At 58.6% G+C, this 23,034-nt stretch overlaps 1 protein-coding gene across 1 annotated transcript; it reads left to right on the forward strand.

Annotated features, from left to right (window-relative positions):
• The first annotated feature begins 1,059 nt into the window (after positions 1 to 1,059).
• On the forward strand, positions 1,060 to 15,198 carry TFEB (transcription factor EB). Its single transcript, XM_031605826.2, has 9 exons — positions 1,060 to 1,217; positions 10,212 to 10,450; positions 10,524 to 10,778; positions 10,851 to 10,931; positions 11,657 to 11,777; positions 12,037 to 12,093; positions 12,390 to 12,465; positions 12,601 to 12,748; positions 13,088 to 15,198. The coding sequence occupies exons 2-9, from the start codon at positions 10,256 to 10,258 to the stop codon at positions 13,520 to 13,522; spliced, it is 1,368 nt and encodes a 455-aa protein (XP_031461686.2). The 5' UTR covers positions 1,060 to 1,217; positions 10,212 to 10,255; the 3' UTR covers positions 13,523 to 15,198.
• Positions 15,199 to 23,034: the final 7,836 nt, after the last annotated feature.

Here is a 23,034-nt window from a genome sequence, read left to right on the forward strand (position 1 = left end):
GCCCGAGCGCAGCAATGCGGGGATCAGGCAGAGCAGGAGGGGGTCGGGCATTGCTCCTTGCAACACAGCAGAGCTCTGGGAGAGCAGCACAGCCCCTCCTGCCTCATCCCAAAAAGAAGGAATAATTGTGCACCACTCTTCCAGGCTGCTGGGGATGTCACCACAGGAACGCATCTCTAATGCACCAAATGCACAGACTGAGCATCCCTGGTGTGATTTGGAGCTGCAGTGAATCAAAGGGTCTTTTCTTTTTTTTTCTTTTGGAGATGGTCAAGTGGTTGCAATTGGGCAGCTAAAAACTGGCTCATGCCAGCAGTGCAGCAGGAATTGGATGCAATATTTTGTGTGCTGTGGGCTGGGAGAGGTCAGAGACTTCATGCAAGGGATGCACAGGGGGTGCAGCACCAAAGGGTCCCATCACCTATGGTCCAACACCCATATTCCGGTCAGATGGTGGCCAGCTGCTGCAGCGTGTCACCTCCTCTCCAATCTGCTCCTTGCAAACTGGTCTATGCCTGGGGAATTCCTGGCTGTGGGATGGGAGGTGCTGGCAGCCCTGGGAGGTCCCTGCTCCCTGCTACAGAGCACCTGCACAGCTCATCTCACACCGAAGCTCTGCAATGTCGGTGCATCTCCTCCCCAGGGGTCCCACACAGCCCTGAGCCTCAGGCAGGGACACACTGCTGTTCCTCTGTGTCTCACTGCTAACCCCCAGTAAGCAATAAACAGAGGTGCAAGGAGCTGCACGGTACTGGGCAAAGAGCTGCACAACCCTGGTGCAAGGAGCTGCACAACCGTGGTGCAAGGAGGTGCACAATCCTGGTGCAAAGAGCTGGCGTAAGGAAATGCATGGTACTTTGCAAGGAGCTGCACAACCCTGGTGCAAGGAACGGCCTGCCTGGAAACCCGACGTTCGGCAGGAAATCACGCACAAAACGCCGCCGCTGTGGCCGAGGCGGGGACTCCAAGTCCCGGCAGGCAGCGCTGCCCCGCTCCGGACTACAGATCCCGGCGTGCTGCGGTGCGGGCCGTGCTGAGCCGGGCCGGGCCGGGCGGGCAGTGCTGCCCTCCTTTGGCACGGGAGCAGCGGAGGCCGCGGCCGGCGGTGGAACCGGGCCGGGCCGGGCAGAGCCGAGCAGAGCCGAGCAGAGCCGGGCCGGGCCGCCCCGAGCCGCCGCCCCGCGGGGTTCCGCGTTCCCTCCGCCCGCAGCCGCAGGGTGAGTTGCGGGGCTGGGGTGCGGGAGGGGGCGATGGGGGGGTAGGGGGGCTGCGCTTCCCGGCACGGGAGCAAACTTGTTCTGGTTTGTTTCCTCTCGGTTTGCTTATATGTATATACATATATATATATAGTATTTTTTTTGTTTGTTTATTTTTCACCCCCCCCCCCTCCACTCCTTTTTCCGCCTTCTCTCTAAATAACAGCGGGGGAGCAGCCGCCGTTTCCATAACGCTCTCGCGGGGCCGCACCATCGCTTTATTTTTAATGGGGGTGGGGGGGGAGGGGTTGCGCTTCGTGCACGGCGGTGCCCCCCCCCCACAATACGCACACATAGGGAAACTGAGGCACAGATGCTCGGCCCGCGGTGTCCCCCCTCAAGGAACGGCCCGCAGTTTTGGGGGTCGGAGCCCTCCCGGGATGATGGGGGGGGGGGGCAGAGGGCGGCCCCCCCGGGGTCACAGCGCTTTTTGGGGGGGGTACACACACACACAGGGACTGCGGTCCCCTCCGCTGTATTCGCGGGTGAATTGCGGAGCGGGGAGGATTGCGACAGCCCCGCTGAGTCAGGCCGGGGGGGTGCGTGGGGAGGGGGGGGAATTTCCTCGGTTAAAAAAAAAAAAAAGAAGAAAAAAGGCGAAAATGTTGTGGTGGTTATTGTCGCGCTGTACCGACATACATAAATAACGCCGTGCGGGGCCGGACGGGCGGGGCTGTGGGAAGCGCTGCGGGGCGCCGTTCCCTGCCCCTGGAGAACGGGCTGTTTGCACGGAGGAGTTTTTTGGGAGGGTTCCCCCCCACCCCCCCTTTCGCTCCCCCCCGTTTCTCTGTCCCCTGCCACGGCCGCACGGCTGCACGCACGGCTGCTCCACTGCGGGGCCGCGCGGTGGGGGGGAGGTGAGCGTGAGCTGAACTGGGAAACACTGTGCTGAGCGCCGGGGGGGGCAATGAGCTGAGTTGTGAGGAGTGGAACTCGCTGTACTGAGCTCCCGGGGGGGACACACGCTGTACTGAGTCCTGGGAGGAGACCCTGTGCTGAGCTATGGGGGGTGGGACCCTATGCTGAGCTTTGGGGGGGGGACACACACTGTGCTGAGCTATGGGGGGGGACAGACTATATGGAGATCTGGGAGTGAGACCCTATGCTGAGCTATGGAGGGGACACACGTTGTGCTGAGCTTGGGGGTGGGGGAGGAGACCCACTGTGCTGATCTCTGGGTGGGGGCTGCGCTGAGCTGTGTGGGGTGGGGCTCTGCATAGGGCTCGGGTGTGGGCTGTGCAGTGGGGCTCGGCGCACCGTGTGGCAGTGAGCAGCACGTGCTGACCCCGCTGTTTTCGCAGGGATGCCGCCATCGCCTCCCGCCCTTATCGGGAGGAAACTGCTCGGGGTGGGGTCGGGGTGGGGTGACCCCATATCCGGGCGTTTTGGGGCATGGCTGCACTGCCAGTGTGTTCTTTCCTTTCTGTGCTGTGAGCTGCTGGCACGTGTCCTCTGCTGTGCTGAGGTTTCCGCGATGCTCTCAGTGCAGAGGGGGGACCTCAGGTGTGCAGAGCAGTGACACATCACAGCGGGGCACCTCTGGGGATGCACCCCCCAAAAATACAGGTGCACTGCAGGCAGCAGCGCCCGCCCCACAGCCCTTGGTGTGCACATCTGTGTCCTCGTGTGGCTGTTGTCCCCTGGGGAGCCCTGTGGTCGTGCTGCTGTGATGCTGACCCATGGTGGCTGCATTGTCCCCCTCTCCGTTTGCTTTGGGGGCTGGCAGTGTGCATCCTGGCACGGGGCATCCAGCAGCAGCTGTCAGTGACACATCTGCATCCCCTCGCTGGTCCGACAGCCTTCACTGTACTGCCTGGGCCCGAGGTGTGTCACCCCACGTCCTGCAGCCTGAGATCTCTTGTAGTTAAATCAGTGCAACTTTCTCACTGGATAAACCTGAAAGGCCCCGACTCGCCCTTTTTTCCCTGCCATACTGCATGCATGACATTAATGAAAGTGATTTACTTCTTGCATGAACAGCTGTGGAGCTGAAGGCGGTGAAGAAGCGCTCTTCCTGCTGCCCGCGTACTCCCCCCTTGCTCCGCTCCTCTCCCCATCCCACTGCAGCACTGCTGGGAACACCTCGGTTGTAAATTCCCCTCTCGGCCCAGGGCTGAGTCTCAGGTGCAGTTTGTGCAGCTGCTGTGCTGCCTGTCGGGTGCCAGAATGCACAGTGGGAGCAGGATGGGAGCAGGGGCCCCGGGAGCGGGCGCTGTTCCCGATGTGGGATGCTCGAGGATGGGCTGTCTGCAGGACATGGTGGCTTTGACATAGGCCGAGGAGGAATGGCACGGGGTGAGGAGAGTGTGCTGGGCTGTGTGCCCTGCTTGTGGCTCACAGCATGGGGCCAGGTTGGTCCTGGCAGCACCCGACACAGCTGGCACTGCTCTGCGCCCTGCTCCAGGCCATGGGCTGCAGCTCCCCGCTCCCGCTGCAGGCGAAGATCTCGCCCGGATAAACCCAGCCTGCCGGGGCAGCGCCTCTCAGCTGCTCCGTGCCCAAACCGGTGTGACCGTGGCGTGGGGCTGAGAAAGCGCTCCCAGCCGCACTGCTGCAGGACGGGCTGCCTGCGCAGCGGGGCTCCGCGTGTGACCTTCGCAGAGCACGTGGGACCCGCATCCCTGCTGCGGTGAGCGGCTGTGAGTGGGGCTGGCGGCAGGGAGAGCCCGGCCCTGGGCAGGACATGGCACAGCCTGTCCCTGTCGTGTTTATTGCTGGGGCTGGAGAACAGCTGCAGCTCTGGGCTGGGGCGGCCGCGGCGTGGGGCGGCCGGTTTGGTTACATGAGGCTCCGGGACGCGGCTCCAGGCGGGACGTGGCGTATTTATAAATGTTCCCCTGGGGGCCGGGAGGGGTGGGAAGAGCCGGGGGTGGGGGTGGGCTGGCGGTGCCCGGAGGGCACTGAAGGTGCGGTCACCCCTCTCCCGGCACTGCGGTGGGCTCGGGGCAGCCCTGCAGTGTGGTGTTTGGGGAGGTGTGCATCGTGTCTGCTCTGCGTGCATCCTGAGGTGCGGAACTGGGGACAGCGCTGTTCTGCCAGGTTCCCTTATTGCTTATCGATGCACTTTACCAAGTGACCCCAAGGCAGCAGCACCCTGTGGTGTGGGGCCCCCCAGGATGGGCTCCGCTCTGCTTTGTGCAGCATGGTGTCTCCTTGTCCTCCCCCCCACCCCAGGGCCTCCCCAAGGTCACTCCGCTCTCTCTTTTCCACTGCAGATGGATCACTCAGCCCAGGTGGTGCCAGGCACTGCTGTTGGCTCATCCTCACCCTAGGAACATCCTTCTGCCCGTTAATGCTTTTATTTTTAATTGCCTCCCTGCTCGGATGGGAGGGGAGGGCAGGAACTTGTCGGCTCGGGCTGTGCGCAGGCAGGCTGTGAATTCCCGCGGCGGTCAGTTGGACAGTGATGTTTCAATCAGTGCTGCACTCCTGCAGTTTTGGCTCTGCTTTGGAGGCAGCGGTGAGGTCCCAGCAGTGCCCGCAGGGATGGTTCCATTGTGCCAGCCACTGTTCTGGTGCCACCTCACACCTTTAGGGGTGAAGGAGCAGGGCCTTATTGTTAACCCCATAGAGGTTAACTGCATGTACAGGTGGGAACGCAGATCCTGGGTGCCCTTGGTGCCACCTCAGCCTTGCTGTGATGCGCAGCCCTGGCTCAAACAGTGATGCTTTTTGGTCCCCAACAGCTCCTCGCTGGGGTGAAGGCTTCTGGAGTGCCGTTGTCACCCACAGCTCCGTTAATGTTTTTACTGCACTAAATATCTGGGCTGCTTCCAAGAGCAGCATTTAACGCATGGAAGGGAAAACATTTGGCCTCTGACCCACGCTCCTGTTAACAGCGCCGTGGTCCACATTGCTGAAATGCCGGGGCTAAAAACAGTGCTGGTGACTCAGTTGCTCGCTGGTGTTGTCAACTGACTCCGGGCGCGATGTGCCAAGTTCCCCCCTTCGCCTTCTCCCTTTCAGGGCTGCATGCTGGGGCCGGGGCTCCGCCGTCCACCTGCTGCTCCATCTCCGAGGGCACTGCTGTGCTCTGGGGACAGTGCTGCTCCCCCTTCTTACCTCCCATCCTCAACCTCGAGGGCTGGGTGGGACACGGGGACCTTTGGAGCATAGCTGTGTTGGTGCCGGATCAGTGTGCTTAGGGCTGAGTGTGGTTTGAGCACTGCGTGTCTCCAAGGATGGAGAGTGCCACCCTCACCTCCAGACCCCATCCCAGGACATGCAGTGCACAGAGCAGAGCTGTGCTCCTCCATGTGCTGATGAAGACGAAGGCCCTCAACCATCCTCCCACCAGGTGCCAGTGTCACCCAACCCAACAGCAGCCACACGGCCAAGCTGGGGTGAGGGGAGGCAGCGGGCCAGTCCCAGCTGTATGGCAGCAGCCAGGTGCCAGCCTGCATTGCTGGCAGCGTGGCATGAGGGTGGCACGGTCTCCCTGGGGGCTCGCCCATGGGGCTGCAGGGAGGTGTGTGCACAGCATCCCATAGGGCTGATGGGGATGCTGGAGCTGTAGCTGGTTGCATGGTGGAATGCAGCCCTTTGGGTGCTGTCAGCACAAAGGGGAGGCGGTGCCAGGAGGCTTTGGAGAAGGAGGGGATGTGGGCATCACCCACGTGTCCTTGTTGACCTCCAGCTTTGTCACCGCCATGCTGGCTGGTGGCAACAGCATGGCCGTCCTGATGCAGTGATCGCTGGGAGGGGGACCCCCAGTGCCAATCCCTCAGAGGAGCAGCGGCAGCGTCTGTCCCTGCGCCGTGCTTGCAGGCGGGATGTCAGCCGAGGGGCTGCATGGGGCAGAGCCAACAGCGGGTGGAGGTGGCTGCGTCTATTTTTGTCCCTCTCTGCCCTGGTGGGGTTGCTGACTGCAGCACGGCGGTGAGCACAGCAAGCGGCTCTGGGGCCTTTTTTGCAACTTCCTCCGCCCGCGCTGCTGTCACATTAAAAGCAGGGTCCTAAAAATGAGGAACCACGGAGCCGGGCAGGGCAGGGAGGAGCGCGGAGCAGCTGTGACCGGCCAGCCCTGGTGCCCGGAGACCCCCTAAGCCCCCCCATCGCCCCCGACCCAGGTAACGCGTGTCCCCTTCCCGCCTGGCCCTGGCGGCTGTGCGGGTGTGGGGTCGGCTGGGCGCCGTCATTGCCGCTCTGCACCCAGAACAAGGCTGGAGCAAAGCCGTGGGGTGGGAGCAGGGAGCGCCGGGTGCTGCAGGAGCGCATCCCAGTGGGGGCCGAGAGGCGCTGTGCCCCCCCACATCACCTGCAGTGCTGCCATGGGGCCGGGCTGGGGCATGAAGGGGGGTTTCTTGCCCGCTGCCCCCCACGTCTGCCCCACGCCGCCACGTTTGAAAAATCAGAACCAGGAAGGAAGGATCGGTGGGCACCCACAGCAAGAAGCGGAGCTGCTTTCACTTCTTCCTTCTCCATTTCCTTTTCTCAGCCCTCGTGCTTGTCAGTGGAGCAGCACTGGGGCTGGGGGGCTGCTCACTTCCCTGACTGCCTGGGGCCGGGGCTGCCTGCATGCAGGGCTCTGTGCTGAGGCAGAGGGGTGCAGCAGTGCAGCGTTGCTCCCTCTGCTCCTCCACTTTTCTGCTGCGAGCAGAGGAGGAGATGCTGTGCTTGCTGCATGCACTGCTGGCAGTGTGGGTGCTGCTTTGCTGCAGAGGGCAGCGTGATCCTTCCAGGTGCTGCATCTGAAAGCTGCCCTATGGCACATTTTATTTTTAATCCCCGCTTCTTAAGCTGCTTCACTTTGCTATCCGGGCACTCCTGAGCCCAGAGGTGCACCTGGGGATGGGGCAGCAGTGGCACTGAGAGCAGGGTGCTCCTGGCTGCATGTCCTCTGCGTGTGTTGTGGAGCAGCACCGGGGTGGCACGGCCGAGTGCACAGCAGTTGCTGAGCAGCCGATGCCGGCTCCTTTATCAGCTGTTGTCTGCGGCCCGTTTAGGGGCCAAAGGGCAGCGCGGGGGCCACGCACGGTGCCGCAGGGTCGGTGTCACCAGGGCGGCTCCGGCCGCAGTGATTCCTGAGTGCTGCCGGGGTGAGGGAGGGGCAGGCTGCTGAAATAACACCCCCGGAGGAGAAGCAAGGAAGGGCCAGAAATAACCGTGTTGCTGCAGCATGCTGGAGGTGCTCGGAAGGGAGAGAAATCCCCCTTCTGCTTTTGGGGCCAGGAGCCGATGCACGCTGCCCCTGCTCGGGCATTGGGGTTCAGTGCTGTTGTTGTGGGGCTCTGCTCCTCGAGGAGAGCCCTGGGGTGGCTCTGCAGGGTTTGCTGCCCAGGTTATGTCTCCTGTGGTGCATCTCTGCTGTGCACCTGGCAGGGCAGTGTGTTCCCCCCAGCCTGCCCCATATTTCCCCCTGGCCCTCTCTCCATCCCTGCTGCTCTTTGTGCCCCCCACCGCCCCTTTCCATCCCCAGCTCTGCTCTCCACTTGGTGAGCGATGCGCGCTGCCCCGAGCAGTGCCTGCACACACCCTGCTGTCCCACAGCTGGGCACACTGGGACCATGCATGGGGACAGATCCTCACCCGGCCCGTGGGATCCCCTCCATGCAGGGCTATGCTGGGACAGTGGAACAGTGCCGGCAAGCACCGGGCACGCTTCTTCCTGGATGCCAACACCTTTCGCCTTCCCTAGAATAACAGGAATCCCAGACACGGTCCAGCTGAGGCAGGATGCATCCCCGGGGTGGGAGGTGTCCCTGGGGTGGTGCTGGGCAGTGCCAGTCCCGCAGTGCTGCCCTGGTCCGTGTCCCACCCCAGTGTCTCCCTCCTGCTCTGGGCTCCCACTGGGGCTGATTCAGAGTGAAAGCAGAAGCTGCCGGCTGCCCTGGGGGGGTGAAGCCAAGCAGAACCCAATGGGTTATTTTAAACCTGACCTAATTTCCCACCCTTCTCCTTATTGCTTGCCCGGGGCAGAGCCCCACTCTGACCACCTTCCCCATCCCTTCTCTACAGATGCAGGGCTTTCACAGGGGGACAAGGAGTACTTTTTGCTCCCACTGCCCTCAGTGCCTACAAAGGGGCAGCCGGGGGGAGTCCTGCAGCCCGGCAGGGTGGGGGGAACGGTGCCATGGGGTGAGCAGTGCTGTGGGGTGAGCAGTGCTATGGGATGAGTGGTGCTGTGGGATGAGCAGTGCTATGGGATGAGTGGTGCTGTGGGATGAGCAGTGCTATGGGATGGGGGATGCTGTGGGGACAGCAGTGCTATGGTGGTGCTGTGGGATGAGCAGTGCTATGGGATGGGTGATGCTGTGGGGTAAGCAGTGCTATGGGATGGGTGATGCTGTGAGATGGTAGTGCCATGCCATGGATGGCAGCCTTCTGCCTGCTGTGCCAGCTGCACTTTCATAGAGGCGCCCTGGGAGCCTCAGAGAGCTCTGAGCAAGGCAGCTCTGCTCTCCTTGCTCTCTGTGTTTCCCGGTGCCTGAGGTGTTGGCCACTTGTTGGTCACCTTCCTGCTGCTGCCCTCCCTGTGCTGTCACTCTACTCCTACCCAAGGATGCACCTTGCTGGGGTGTGGGGCCATGTGGAGCTGTTTGCTTGGAAAGGAGCGGATGATCCCAAAGGTTCATCATGAAATCCTATCTGTCTGTCCCCTGGTGCTAATGCATCCCAGAAAACACCATTGTCTGTCGACAGTGCTTTTCCCCCTCCAGCTCCGGCTCTTTGGATGATTTACCCAAAGTCCTGGCTGCCCTCTGAGGCCTTCCTTTTTGCCTTGCACTCAGCATTTGGGGTTATGGTGTCCCTCGTGTGCATGAGCTGTGATGTGTCCCCTCTGCCTCGTGTTGCTTACTGCAGGCTATCTGTGGCCCCTCTGGCTCCCACCAGCCTCTGGGATTGCTGTTCATCCCACATCCTCCTGCTCCGAAGCTCCATCTGATGCCTGTCCCAGGCTCCTCTTCTCCCATCCCCCTACGGATGGGCCACCATGTCTAATTAATTACCTTCCTCTTGCCGTTCAATAGCTGGCTCTTGATCCATGTAATCGTATTTCTGTCCATGCTGGCTTGATTTAATTTCCCCCTTAGGATATTGTGTGGCACTGCGTATCAGATGCCTTTCTGAAGCCCTGGTGTGTTGTCCCCACCGTGCCCCCTTTGTCTGCAATTATGCATTGTATTTACACAGCAGAGCCCTCCAGATCTCACTGGCTGTAAACCAGAGCCTGGATGCCTGGCTATGCTCCGTGTGCTGTGAGAGGGGATGGGGACTCTGCACAGCCCCAGTCCCGCACAGCAGCTCCGTGCCCCCATCTCAGCCCCATGTGGCAACCTGGCACCGTGGTTTGCAGCGCTTTGCATCCCAGACAGGGCTGTGCCCCCACCCCATGGCTGTCCCCTTGTCCCAGCAGCCCTGTCCCCTGCTCTCCCCGGACCTCCATCCCCTTTGTACAGGGGAACAAGGGCTGTGCTGTGTCTCCCCGCACCCCGCTCGCGTGCCGGCCCCGCACAAAGCTGCGTTGTTTGCCCGTGCTGCTGGCTGCAGTGCCTGGCACCACACTGCCTTCTCTGCCCAGCCTTCCTTCACTTTCTTGTTCTGATTTGGGCTGCTCCTGGTATCTGGCTTGTTGCTCTTGCTTTGTGCTGTGTTTCAGTGTTGGAGGCTCAGAGCAGGCTCCTGCAGATGCCCATCTGAGCTTCTTGAGCGCAAAGACCCGCCATGCTCCATCTCCTTCAGGCTGTCCCCACGTGCCCTGTCCCCTCCTCCCTCGCTGTGCCTGGGGAGCTGCAGGCAGAGCTGTCTGTCATTAGGGTCTGACTCACCCGTATTCAGGCGGTGCTCAGTGTCCGGATGGCGGCGCGCAGACTGGAAGCTCAGCGTAGTGAACTCAGATTCAGGGCCGCTCCTGCAGCTCAGGCAGAGCACACAAGGCATGCCTGCTCCCTCCCTGCGCCTCAGTTTCCCTGCCGTGTTTCCTGATGCACAGCGTTTCCCCCTCCCTCCTTGCAGGGTCACCTCCGTGCCTGGCCTGCATCCCACCACCCCGCTGCACCATGGCGTCCCGCATCGGGCTGCGGATGGAGCTGATGAAGCAGCAAGCACAGCAGGAGGCTGAGCGGGAGCGTGCCCAGCAGCAGCTGATGATGAACTACATGCAGCAGCAGCGCATGCCAGTGGCCTCCACCCCCGCCATCAACACCCCCATCCACTACCAGTCCCCACCGCCCGTGCCTGGAGAGGTCCTCAAGGTACGGTGCCGGGGGGATGGGATGCAGGGACCCCCCGGCGGTGCGGGGATGCTGATGGGTTTTGCCCACACAGGTGCAGTCCTACCTGGAGAACCCCACCACCTACCACCTGCAGAAGTCACGGGACAAGAAGGTTCAGGCATATCTCTCTGAGACCTATGGGAACAAGTTTGCTGCCCACGTCAGCCCTGCCAGCCACTCACCAAAGCCACCCCCGGCTGCATCCCCCAGCGTCCGGCCCGGCCACGTCATGTCCTCCTCAGCAGGCAACAGTGCGCCCAACAGCCCCATGGCCATGCTCAACATTGGCTCCAACCCTGAGCGGGAGGTGAGGAGGGGCTGCTGGGGGCACAGCCGCCCCAGAGAAGTCCGCTGACAACCTGATGCCTTTCCCTTTCAGTTTGATGAGGTCATCGATGACATCATGCGCCTGGATGATGTTCTGGGCTATATGAACCCTGAGGTCCACATGCCCAACACGGTGAGTCCAGGAAGGTGGCACAGAGTCCAGGGAGGTGGCTGTCCTCCATCCCTGACTCTGCAGCAGTGCTGGAGCTCGTGGCTGCTCTCATCCCAGCAGGAAATAACTCACACAGAGCAGCCCACGTCCCTCGGCACTGCTGTCCCATGTGCCATCGTGCCAGGGGGCAGCAGGCACCAGAGCAGGCTCATCCCCAGGGGAGAGATGAGAGCAGTGGAATGGCCCCATTTGACATGGGGCTGGGAAGGGTGGCCAGGAAATCTCCCTTCTGCAGCTGCCAGAGCCAGCTCCTTTTTAATGACAGTTTGCAGCCCTTATAAAATACTAGAGAGGCAGGAGGGGAGCATGGGGAGGGCGTCTGGAGTCAGGAGGGCTCTGCAGTTCACTGTGTCTCAGCCCTGGTCAGGTCTGTCCAGCAGCATGCTGTGACGTGGGGCTCGTCCTATTGGGCCCTCCTCGTCCTGCTGGGCCCTCCTCAGCTGTGATTCATCTGTCCCATTTGTGATGCTGGCTGTGGGAGGGCACCAGCTGTGCCCTTTGAAGTCCTGTTTTTCTTTGCTGCTCTGATTATAACTATTTTGAGTGCTGGGGAGGGCAATTAGAGCTGCCTTGTCTGTGCACTTGTGTCCAAGAGGCCGAAGAGCTGGGCTTGAACCCCGATCCCACGGCTCGGTCTGTCTCCTGGCCCCGGATGGAACTTACCTGCCTGTCCCTTTGGTTTTCAGCTGCCGATGTCCAGCAGTCACATGAATGTCTATAGTGGGGACCCTCAGGTGACCGCCTCTCTCGTTGGTGTCACCAGCAGCTCCTGCCCTGCCGAGCTCACCCAGAAGAGAGAGCTGACAGGTATGTCCCAGACCTGGGTATGTCCTCGTCCCCCGTTGTGTGCCCAGACCTGGGTACATTACATCCCCAGACCCAGGTGTGGCCCCCGACCTGGGTATGTCCCCATGCCCAGGTATGTCCCCAGCACCAGGTTTAGTCCGTGGCCCCAGACGGCAGGACTACCCTGTCCATGCGGGCACAGAGGATGGCTCTGGGGGATGCTGATGGGGCAAGGTGCAGCCTCATCCCCTCCGGGTGACACTGTGGGCCTCCATTTCAGATGCTGAGAGCCGAGCCCTGGCAAAGGAGCGCCAGAAGAAAGACAATCACAACCTGAGTGAGTTGGGTGCTGGTTGCCCATGGATGGCATGGTGTTACCTCTCTGACCTCAACACTCTTCCTCCTCTCTCCAAGCTGGGCCCCCTTCCATCCCATCTCACTCTTAGGGACATACCCCCATAGCCACTTCATTCCCAGCTCTGCAAAGCACTCATGGCGCAGAGGGCACCCTGTTGTTATTCCCATTAGCATGGGGGGAAGGTTGGATGGGTGCTGGACTGGGGTGGCAGCTGGACTGGAGGGCATCGAGGTGCTCCCACCTCCTCACTGCTCTCCTCTCTTCTCGCCCCGCAGTTGAGAGGCGGCGAAGGTTTAACATCAACGACCGCATCAAGGAACTGGGGATGCTGATCCCCAAGGCCAATGACCTGTATGTATCCCTAGTTTCTGTTGGGCTGGGATAGCAGTGGGCATTGTGGGCTTGCTCCTCGCCCTGTGACAGGAGGTACTGTTTTGGGGAGCAAGCAGTTGCAGGTGCCTAGCTCTTTTCTATCCTGCACCATAGGGATGTGCGCTGGAACAAAGGGACGATCCTGAAAGCTTCTGTGGACTACATCAAGAGGATGCAGAAGGACCTGCAGAGATCGCGGGACCTGGAGAACCACTCGCGGCGGCTGGAGATGACAAACAAGCAGCTGCTACTCCGCATCCAGGTGAGTTTCCTTCTGCTCTTCCCTCCTGCTTTCTCCAGCCTCTGAAACATTTCAGTCCAGCGTGCCAGGCTCTCCTCTCTTAGGCTGACAGGTCACCAGGCACCTGGTGTGGGCATTGTCCAGCTCTGCAGGGGTGTTCCAGACTGTTCTGTAGGCTCCTTCCCAATGATCTCCACAGTCCCTCTGTCCTGTTTTCCCTTCAGTTTCTGTGCCTTCCTCCTTTCCTGCTGCCTCCATGGATGCCCACCTCCCGTGTCCCTGCGTGCTGTGTCCCTAAGCACTACATCCCCATATGCTCTGTCCCCGTGTGCTGTGTCCCACCAAAGTCCTCTGTTGCAGGAGCTGGAGATGCAGGCGCGCGTGCATGGGCTGCCCACCTCCTCGCCCTCAGGTGTCAACGTGGCCGAGCTGGCTCAGCAGGTGGTCAAGCAAGAGGCCGGTGCAGATGAGGGGATGCTGGAGCCACTGCTGCCCCCTCCGGACCCCGAGTCACAGCCGGTGCTGCCTCCACCGCCGCAGTCTCCCTACCACCAGCTGGACTTTACCCACAGCCTGAGCTTTGACGACGGCTCCCAGGGCTTCCCGGACAGCCTGGAACCCGGCCACAGCACTTCCTTCCCTTCCCTATCCAAGAAGGAGCTGGACTTGATGCTGCTGCAGGACACCATGCTGCCCCTGGCCTCCGACCCCCTGTTTTCGGCCGTGTCCCCCGAGGCTTCCAAAGCCAGCAGTCGTCGGAGCAGCTTCAGCATGGAGGATGCAGACATGCTGTGACGAGGAGCTGCGCCCGTGCTGGGGGCGAGGACTGGGCCTTCAAGTTTGGTTAGTGAAGTCACAGGGCACTCTTCCTCCTGGGGGAGGAGCCCGTCCTGCTGAGCACTTGAATCTACATAGGAGTACATTTTCTCTATGCAATGGGGGTCTCGCTTCAAGGCTCGCCGGGTACCACCATGTCTTTTGCAAGCTTTTTGTTGCCCAGAGCTGGAGCCGACCTTCTTGGCTTGCCATGGCGTTGGCCTGGCTGCAGCTTTTCCAGCCAGGCAGCATGATCTCGGCTGCTTCGCCTTCCAACATGTTCCTGCTGTGCTCCATGTGTGGGCTCGGAGCTCCATGTCCTGGGTGTGATGCTCACAGCTCTCTGCCTCGCTGCCCCCTCCCAGTATTCCCCTGCTGTGCCACTGATGGCTTTTGATGGCTTTGTCACAGTGTCACCTCCCTGCTGGGGCTCCTCCTGACAGTGCCTCTCCAGGGTTGTGGGGAGAAACGGTGCTCCAGTGGAGCAAGCAAATTCCCAGGGCATGGGAGGGGATGTCCTATGGAATTTTGTTGCTTCGATGTCCTGGAGGTCCAGCAGTACTGTGTCCATCAGCCTCCACCCCACAGAAGTGCCTCTGCCCTGAAACACCACACTGTGCTCTCAGCTGGGGAGCAGCATGTGGTTTTGATGCTGATTCTTTGCGCGTGTGCTGAGAGCTGACGTCCTGCCCTGCATCAGCATGGCAGCTGTGCCAGGCGTGGTCTGTGCCCATTGCTAAACCTGAGCATCACTGCTTGTCCCACTGTTGGCAGCATGCTCCCAGCCTCACCCATGGGGCTGTGGGATGTGGGTCGTTGCTTCCCTGGCATCAGGGGGAACGGCTCAGAATGAAAATACTGCACTGATCTGCTCTTCCAAAGGGGAGCACGAGGGAAGGCTGCATGGAGCTTCTGCAGGGCCCCATCACAGTGCAGCGCTGTGGGGCTGGGGGAGGTTGGGTGTTGGAGATCAGAAGTCAGAGTGTGCCCTGTTCCACCATGAGGATGGGGAACAGTGGGGCGAGGTGGGGAAGGGGTGCGTGAGGCAGCCCCCGAGGAATGCAGGAGAGGTGACTGTGTGGTGTGGAGGGTGTGGGGAAGTGTGGAGGGTGGGGTAGAGGAGGGAAGGGGCAGAGGGGAGATGGCAGCAGGGCTGACAGGGGCCAGTGGAATTGGGGCTGTTTCAATCCATGTGTTCACCAGAGGCCTTTGGGCATCACTGCTGTTAGTGCCTGCAAAGACAGAGCGCCTCCAGGATGGGACAGTGGTCCTCCAGGATGGGACGATGGTCCTCCAGGATGACATGATGTCCTCCAGGATGAGACAGTGTCCTTCAGGACAGGACAGTGGTCCTCTAGGATGACACAATATCCTCCAGGATGGTTGTGCCAGGCCCTTCTGCTGCTGGGGGGCATCTCCCAGTGCGTGAGCAAGCAGCTGTGGATTATTGTTATTTTTTAAATCTTTTCAGAGGTTTTGTTTGTTTTTTTGTTTTTTTGGTTTTTTTGTTTTTTTTTGTTTTTTTTTTTAATGCACTGTGCTCTGATTTAAAAAAAAAAAAGAAATTTTACTACTGTTTTATAAAGAAATGTATAAAAGAATGAACTGGAATGGAAGAAGAATCATTAAAATATATTTATTTACAACATACTGGAGCCTCGTGGTGTGGGCTGTTTCTCCTCGGGGCACTCAGAGCTGTGTTCCCACAGTTGTGTTGGGGCTGCATCCCCCTTTCTCCTAGGGTTGGATTTTGGGGTGCCAGGTCTGGCTGGGTGCTGGACTTCCAATTAGCATTCTGCTGGTTAATTAGAGCCTTGGGAAAGGCGGGTATGCGTGGGGTTGGGTGGGGGCTGGGTGGGGGTACCCTGTGGGTGCGATGTGCTGTCCCCTCTGCTCCCACTGCTGCTGGGTTAAGCACACACACACACAGGGCAAGAGAAATACAAAGAAATTCTGCCTTAAAATAGACTTCCAGGGTGGAAAATCGCAGGGGCTGATCTTGGAAACTTCATTAAAGGGAAAAGGGGAAAAGTGAGAGAGGAGTTGGAGGCAGGGGGAGAGAGGGGGGGTTCAGAGACTTGGAAAAAAAACCCACCCTGATTTATCTGGGGAGCGTGAGCACTAAATAGAGAACAACGCCTGAAGTGTGAATGATTTCCTATATTAACACAGAGAAAAACTGATAGCCTTTTCATGTCAGGAGAATAGGGGGGGGTGACATTGTTCCGTCGCTGGGTTTGCTCACTCTTTATCAGGCGGAGATCAAAATTTATTCCCAGGATGAGGCCCGCGGCCCGGCTGAGGCCCTAGAGATTTTTAAGGGCCTAATTAAGAAAACAGGATGAAAATGGCGAAATAAGAGGGCAATTTACTTCTTGCAGAATAGGGAGATCAAATCAACTTATGAGCAATTAATGTGCACAAGGAGAGAATAAAGGGATGCCGGGATATGGTAGAGGGCCTCATTTTAATGACATGCTCTGGTGTTGGCATAGAGGATTACTCTGAAGGTCAGATGTAGATTGAAACGACCTTGCAGATTCTTAACCCTCCTTCCAATTAACAGAACCAACTCAGAAATGCAAAAGACCCCGGCTTGGAGCACTGTCATCCCTTTATGTTCAGAAGGGAGAAAAAAAAAATCATCATAAAGGAGAGAGAGGACGAAAGGGGGTTTCCTTTGCTTAAACAACAGCTGCTGGAGATGGAGCTCGGGCAGGCGGGAGAGAAGGGCTCTTAATTACAGCATGTGAGCCACCCACCAAACAGAGCGGTGTCAGCACTGCCAGTGGGTGCAGGGGAGGAGGGAGAGGGGCTGCAGGGCTGTGATGAGCTGCGACCGGGCTCTGCTGTGGGGTTGGGGTGGGTGGGAGGATGGATGGATGGGTGGATGGGTGGATGGACAGACAGATGGGTGGGTGGATGGGTGGATGGGTGGATGGATAGATGGACAGACAGATGGATACGTGGATGGATGGATGGATGGATGGATGGGTGGACAGGTGGGTGGATGGATGGACAGACAGGTGGATAGATGGGTGGCTGGACAGGTTGATGAGTGGATGGATGGACAGACGGATAGATGGGTGGATGGATGGGTGGATGAGTGGATGGATGGATGGACAGACAGATGGGTGGGTGGGTGGGTTGGTGGACGGGTGGATGGATGGATGAACAGATGGAGAGACAGACAGATAGATGGGTGGCTGGATGGGTGGATGAGTGGGTGGATAGACAGATGGATAGATGGGTGGCTGGACGGGTGGATGGGTGGGTGGATGGATGGACAAACAGGTGGATAGATGGGTGGGTGGATGGACAGACAGACAGGTGGATAGATGGGTGGCTGGACAGGTGGATGGGTGGGTGGATGGCTGGACAGACAGGTGGATAGATGGGTGGATGGATGGGTAGGTGTATGGCTGGACAGGTGGATGGATGTACGGACAGATGAATGGATGGAGGGGTGGATGGATGGGTGGGTGTGTGGATGGACAGATGGATAAACAGACGGATGAATGGACAGGCAGATGGAAGGATGGATGGGTAGGTGGGTGGATGGACAGATAGATGGACAGATGGAACAATAGATGGGTAGATGCATGGATGGATTAGTAAATGGGTGGATGGATGGGGGGATGGTGGACAGCAATGGTGCTGGGCTGCAGGCTCACAGGTGCTCCTCATTCAGGTCATCATCAAGCATCTTCAGCACACACTGGGGTCTCTAAGGATGTCCTCAGTCCTATACTGCCCCTCCTGCACCAACCGAGCTGCAAGTGTCCCATCGGAGTGGGACCAGATGGGCCTTAAAGGTCCCTTCCAACCCAAACCATTCTATGAGTCCTCAGTGGCTCCACTTTGCACTCTTTGGCACATTTTTCCATTACCCCATGCAGCATGCAGTTGTTGTTTTTTGGGTGGATCCTAAGCAGTGCTGGGAGCGGCCGCACCCTCTGGATGAGGGACTGCACGCTGGTCCTTCGGGGGCAGCCACGACCCTGACTTTTCTCACCCGGTCGGGCTGTGTCCGCGCTATCCGAGCGCACCCGCGGGGTCCCGCAGGGCTGGGACGGGGTTGCGCTGGGGGGACACGGCGCCGAGTGCTGGGCAGGAGCAGTGAGGCTGCACAGGGCCCGAGCAGCCACCAGAGAGAGCCAGACTGTTGCTGGAGAAAGCCGCTCCGTGCCGAGCCCGGCCGTGCCGCCGGGTCCCTGCTCTGGCCGGTCAGCTGCCCCTGGTCCGTAGGGTTCAGACGGGGCTCCTGTGCCACCGAGCAGAGGGAATGCAGGTATCTCTTGTGGGGCTGCTGCTGCTTTCGGCTCGAGATTTGGGACCGAGGAACTGCGTCCCAGTTGCTGGGACTTGCTGGCCCCAGAGCTCAGCCCCGTTGTGCTGCTTGCAAGGAGGGTCATCTCCTGCCTGCTCTCAGCCCGAGCATCCCGTGCCTGGTGTGCTGCTCCCTGCCCTCCTGGGATGGTTTTGGTGAGCCCACGAGGGGAATCAGCTGGAGCAGCTCTCTTCTGGTGCCCTTAGTGCTGCCAGCAAACCAGCTCACCCAGCTCTTCCAGTCTCTTAAAACTGCAAATCCAACTTTCTGAGAGCTCTAAACCCCCTTCCTCTGGGCTGAGCTACAAAACAGCACAGCAGATCTGTGGGCTCCAGGATGGGACAAAGCCCTCTGCCATGCAGGGCTGGGGGTGGGATGTGGCCGTGTGCCCTGCTGTGCTGGGCCTGGTTTGGGACCTGCCCAGTGCTGCTCAAACTGCATTTGTCTGAGAATGGGTTTCCTTCTAAAGAGATCCCTGACTCCCTCAGTGCCATCCTTCACATGCAGACAGACAGACTGATGCTGCTGGCATCCCAGACAATTTTCTGCAAGAAGATCCCTTGGAAGGAGTGAAAAACCTTAATGAAATAGAAGATGGGCTTTATCCTGATGCCAGCCCAGCACTCCAGGAGCGCACTGCTTGGCAAGCAGGGCAGCCCTACCCCATGAAGGGAGCAGTGTGGAGCCTAAGAAGGAACTGATCTAGGGGCTTCCCCTGCCCCACCCCACACCTTGGGATGGGTGTGGGACTCTGCAGCATTGCTGGCCCATGACCAGCCGGGCTTGCAGTCTGGAAGCCATCCCCTGTCTTGCTGCCGGGCTGTTGCTGAGTTTTCCTCCCCCCGCCATCTCCCCTCATTTCCTTTCTGGCTCTCACTGAGCTCGTTCTGTGGTTTCAGCTCTGCTCCTTCCCCACCTGAAGCCCCAACACTGCGCCGGTGACGTCAGCTGGGGTTGTTGTGGCAACGGTTGGGATGAGGTCAGAGGGAAGGGATGGCTTTTTCAGGTGGGGAGCAGGCAGTGCGGCCGCCGTGGCTTCGAGAACCCGATGCAGCTCTTTGCAAGCAAATCCTAGCGTGCAATAAAGAGGGAGAGACTGGAAAACCTGTGATGTCTGTCCAGACATCGCTTCCAAAGAGAAAGGGGTCCCTGACTCTGAAGGGTAGCTCCCTGGGTGCCCTTGGCTGCTGTTTTTCTGCCAGCAGCTTGTTAAAGCCATGGGGATGGTTTAATCTCCGTGGGACGTCTGGTGCTGCAGCAGGAGCAGCCGTGTGCCCTGAGCCAAGGGGCAGAGAATGGGGGCAGAAGGATGAAGAATGCTGGGAGGGACGGTGCTGGGAAACAGACATGGGAAGAGGAAAAGGCAGTGCGGGCAGAATGCAGCTCCCTCCTGGGGAAGGACACTGAGTGTCCGTGCCTTGGTTTCTCAGCAGCCTGGATGACGATGCCAAAGAGACACAGCGGTGCTCAGTGCAATGCAGGGCAGCTGGTGGGGGGCAAATTCCCTGGGTCTGAGCCCTGCAGAGCCAAAGTGCAGCTCCTGGCCGCGCTCCTTGGCCCCAGCGAGGGGCAGAGCAGCAGAACTTGTGCCTTTGGTCTCAGCTGGAGCTGAGCAGCCCTTCCTGCCCTTCTCCACAGCCCTGCCAGGACTGGCACCTCTGTCCCACAGACCAGGAGGGCTGGGGAGCAGCAGCCAGCTGTATGTTCCATGCCTGGTGCTGAGCATGGACCAGTTCAGGAGCACACGGGGGTGCTGGGATCCCAGGATCCAGGCTGAGATTGACAGCACTCAATTTGTCCCAATGTTTAGAACCCGATTGGAAGGAAACCCAGTCCGGTTTGTTCAGGGACCTCAGGGAGGTGGGATTCCTCATCCCAAGCCCCCGTTTTGGGCTCATGTATCTCTCAGGCCACAGTGCAGCCCTTCTGCCTCTTCCCCTGCGCTCCTGAGCTGCTTTAATCAGCTCATAGTTTTCATTTCATGCCTTTCTCGCTCTCCTTTTTGAGGGGGCAGTGAAATTTATACAATATTTAAGCAGCATAGTGGAGTCCTGGAAGATATTATTAATGTAAAAGGGACAGGCTGGAAATGCACTTGAACCTGGTTACAATTAGAGGGTGATTTTTCTAAAGGTCAATGAATTCAGATAATATCCACAGGGGGGAAAAGAAATTTAATACCTTTTTAGTGAATTAATTAATTATAATATTATATCGGCTTGGGGTTCTTTTCCAGAGTGATTAAGGGAACGATCTGTCTTCGGAGAGGCTGGGGGGTGTCAGTGAGCTGAAGACTGACAGAGGGGCAGGGAGAGGGGGAGAGTTTAATGTGAGGATAATGGAGCCTTTTCTTCCCTTTAAAAACTTGCTGTATTTCCAAGGCCGCGTGATCCCTCCTGCTGGCCCGGACCCTTCTTTGCTGTCTCTCTGTTGGAGGGATTATTTTGTATTTTTGTCTTTCCAGAGCTGTTTTGGGTGCTTGGATGATGTGCATGGAGAGGGGCGGTCAGACTTGCTGCTGTCCCAGTGCTGTGTCACTGGGAGGCACTGGGAGGCACAGGGAGGCACTGGGAGCTGCGGTGCCGCTCCTGGTAGCACTGGGTTATCTGCAACCCGAACTGAGGCTGAAATTTACACTCTCAGCTAATCCAGCCAGCCCCAGAAATTAATTACAGCCTTGTACATTAAAAATTAACATAACCTTTCTGGATATATGTTCTTACAGCACAGGAGTGGGCTGGAGTCCCTCAGCCGCCTGCATTAGGAGCTGCTTTTCTTCTAATTGTTCTCCCCTCTTGCCCCATTTTTTAAAGATGTGGACTTCTAAAGCTGTTAATCACAGTAAAGTTTAAGAAGTTTTAATTGTGTTCTGTCCCGGCTGCAGGGAAGGGCTGGGAGGGAAGGGGTGCACAGTGTGCACTCAGATGGGCACACGCAGGTACCAAAATCCAGCAGGATCTGGGCATTAGCCACAGCTCAGTCTGGGGAAATGGGTTGAATGCTGCATAACTGCTCTGGGATTTCCAGCATCCCCTGTGCAGATGTGGCTCCAGCAGAGGGTGGTGATGAGGAAAGTCAGGATGGCTCAAACCAACATTTCATGGGCATCCAGCAAGATGTGTGCTGTGGGCTGGGGGGTTTCCTCAGGGGGATTTGGTCTCTTCTGCCACAGCAACACGTCCCTGTGCTTCTGTCCACTCTGTGTGTGGGGTTCTGTGTTCCACCCACCTCCCTGCTCTGGAGCCCTCTCGTTTCCTCCCAGGAAACCCAACCCAACCCAAGTGCCATATGGATCCTGCCCATTTCCTCCTTCTTATTGCCTCCAATGGGACAAAGCCCTTCCAGGCCATGGTCACGTCTTCTCTTTCCCCCCTCTCCTTCCCCTCTCTTCTCCTTCACCCCCCTTCCATCACACCAGCCCTTCCTTTCCTCCTTCCCCCCTCAACCCCACCACCTCCCTCAGCCCGCGCCTGTCGAGAGCCGCCTTGCTCCCATTGTGCTATCTTTGGGTCCTAAATTAAAATTTATGACATCTTGAAATGAGCAGTGAGGGTAATTTTGCTTCTGAGCGAAGATGCTAATGAGTCCCCTTAATGGCGTGAATAAGGAGTTGACGGGTCGTGTGTCACTTTGCGCAGACCGTGCTGGTGGTGTAATGGCCGCAGTAAGTGTCTGTAATTATACCCTGTCTCACTGTATTTTGGCAGCCGTTGTGGGAGAGCAGGCGGCTCTGCATGTACAAGGCAGGGGGGGGGGAGAGAAGGGAAAAATCCCAGCCCCTCCCGTGCTTCCTGGGCTCGGCCCCCGCCCGGGGGCTTTGATGGAGCTCTCCTGCCTCTTCGTCTCCCCTTTGGAACAAGGTCACAAAACCCATGAGTACCAATCCCCGAATATCTCAGTCCCAGTGTATCTCCATCTGCATTCATCTCCGCTCCCACGTGTTTGCATCCCCACATGTCCATGTCCTTGCACATCTCCATCCGTGTGTTTCCCCATCCCATCATTCCCCATCCTTGCACATCCCTGTCCTCACACGTCCCCATCCTTGTTTGTCCCTGTCCCTGCGCATCCTCATCCCCACTCATCCCAATCCCTGTGTCCCCCAACCAAATGTGTCCCCATCCCTGCACACCCCCATCTCCACACACCCCCATTCCCACACAGCTCCATCCTTGTGTGTCCCCATTCCCACACATCTCCATCCTTGTGTGTCCCCATCCCTGCACATCCTCATCCACACCATCAGGGCTGCAGCACCACGTGGGGATGGCACTGTCCTGTGGGCCCGAGCATGGGACAGCCCTGTGTGGCACCATGGGTGACACATGGTCTGTCCCCACCAGCCCCCAAAGCAATGTCCTGGCTCTGCTCAAGGGTTGAACTTTGCTTCCAAAAGCACAAACATTCTGAAAGCTTTGGTCTGACAAAGCAGCCCATTCCATGGGTCACTTCACCTCAAGGCTCCCTGCAGTCACAGAGCAGTCCATGGTACAGCTCACCTCTCTTTGGCAATCCCCAAGAAAAGGGGTGTGGGCTGCTGGTGGATCCATCAGGCACACTGTTCCCTTGGGCTGTTTGTTTGGATGCTTTTTGAGATACACAGGTGCTGCTGCAACGCCTTGATTCACAACCAGGCCACTCATTGCCACTGTATGTGAAAGCAGTGGGTGAAACCCAAACAGCAGCAGCAAGCTCCTCAGCCAGGCTCAGTGCAGCAGCACTGGGGAGCATGCAGCCCCATGGTTTGTGCGCTCAGGGGTAATAGCACATGGGAGAAAGTGCTGCAGCAAGGATGGGGTGATGGCACAGCTGAGCTCACAAGCCTTTGGCACAGCGTGGGTTGCAGAGTAGAGTGAGGCTGGCTCTTCTTGCATTTTGGGACTTGTGAGCCTTCGAGCTGCTGCAGAGGGATGATTTATGCACTGCTGAGCACGTTCTTGGTGGATTTATTTCTGTAGGTGGGATTATTGTATGTGCTTCTCCTGAAATCCTGAGAGCCCTGTGTGTATTTCTGCCTCTCCTCCCCCTGCCTTGTCCCAAAGTGAGGAATTCTGTGCAATCCCAGCCCTGGCCCAGGGATGCAGGGCCCCTCACTGGGGGTGCTGCAGGTGTTGGGAATGGGAGTTATTTGCCCCAAGTCTCCATTCTCTCTGCCACCACC

The sequence above is a fragment of the Phasianus colchicus genome, chromosome 25 (assembly GCF_987193195.1).
Source record: "Phasianus colchicus chromosome 25, bPhaCol1.hap1.1, whole genome shotgun sequence".
NCBI classification, from domain to species: Eukaryota; Metazoa; Chordata; class Aves; order Galliformes; family Phasianidae; genus Phasianus; species Phasianus colchicus.

Excerpts from the sequence above, each read along its gene's own strand:
- TFEB (XM_031605826.2), top strand. The coding sequence starts at position 10,256 with ATGGCGTCCCGCATCGGGCTGCGGATGGAGCTGATGAAGCAGCAAGCA. Across the intron at positions 10,779-10,850 it reads GCTCCAACCCTGAGCGGGAG|TTTGATGAGGTCATCGATGA; the intron begins GTGAGGAGGGGC and ends TTTCCCTTTCAG. Across the intron at positions 12,094-12,389 it reads GAAAGACAATCACAACCTGA|TTGAGAGGCGGCGAAGGTTT; the intron begins GTGAGTTGGGTG and ends CTCGCCCCGCAG.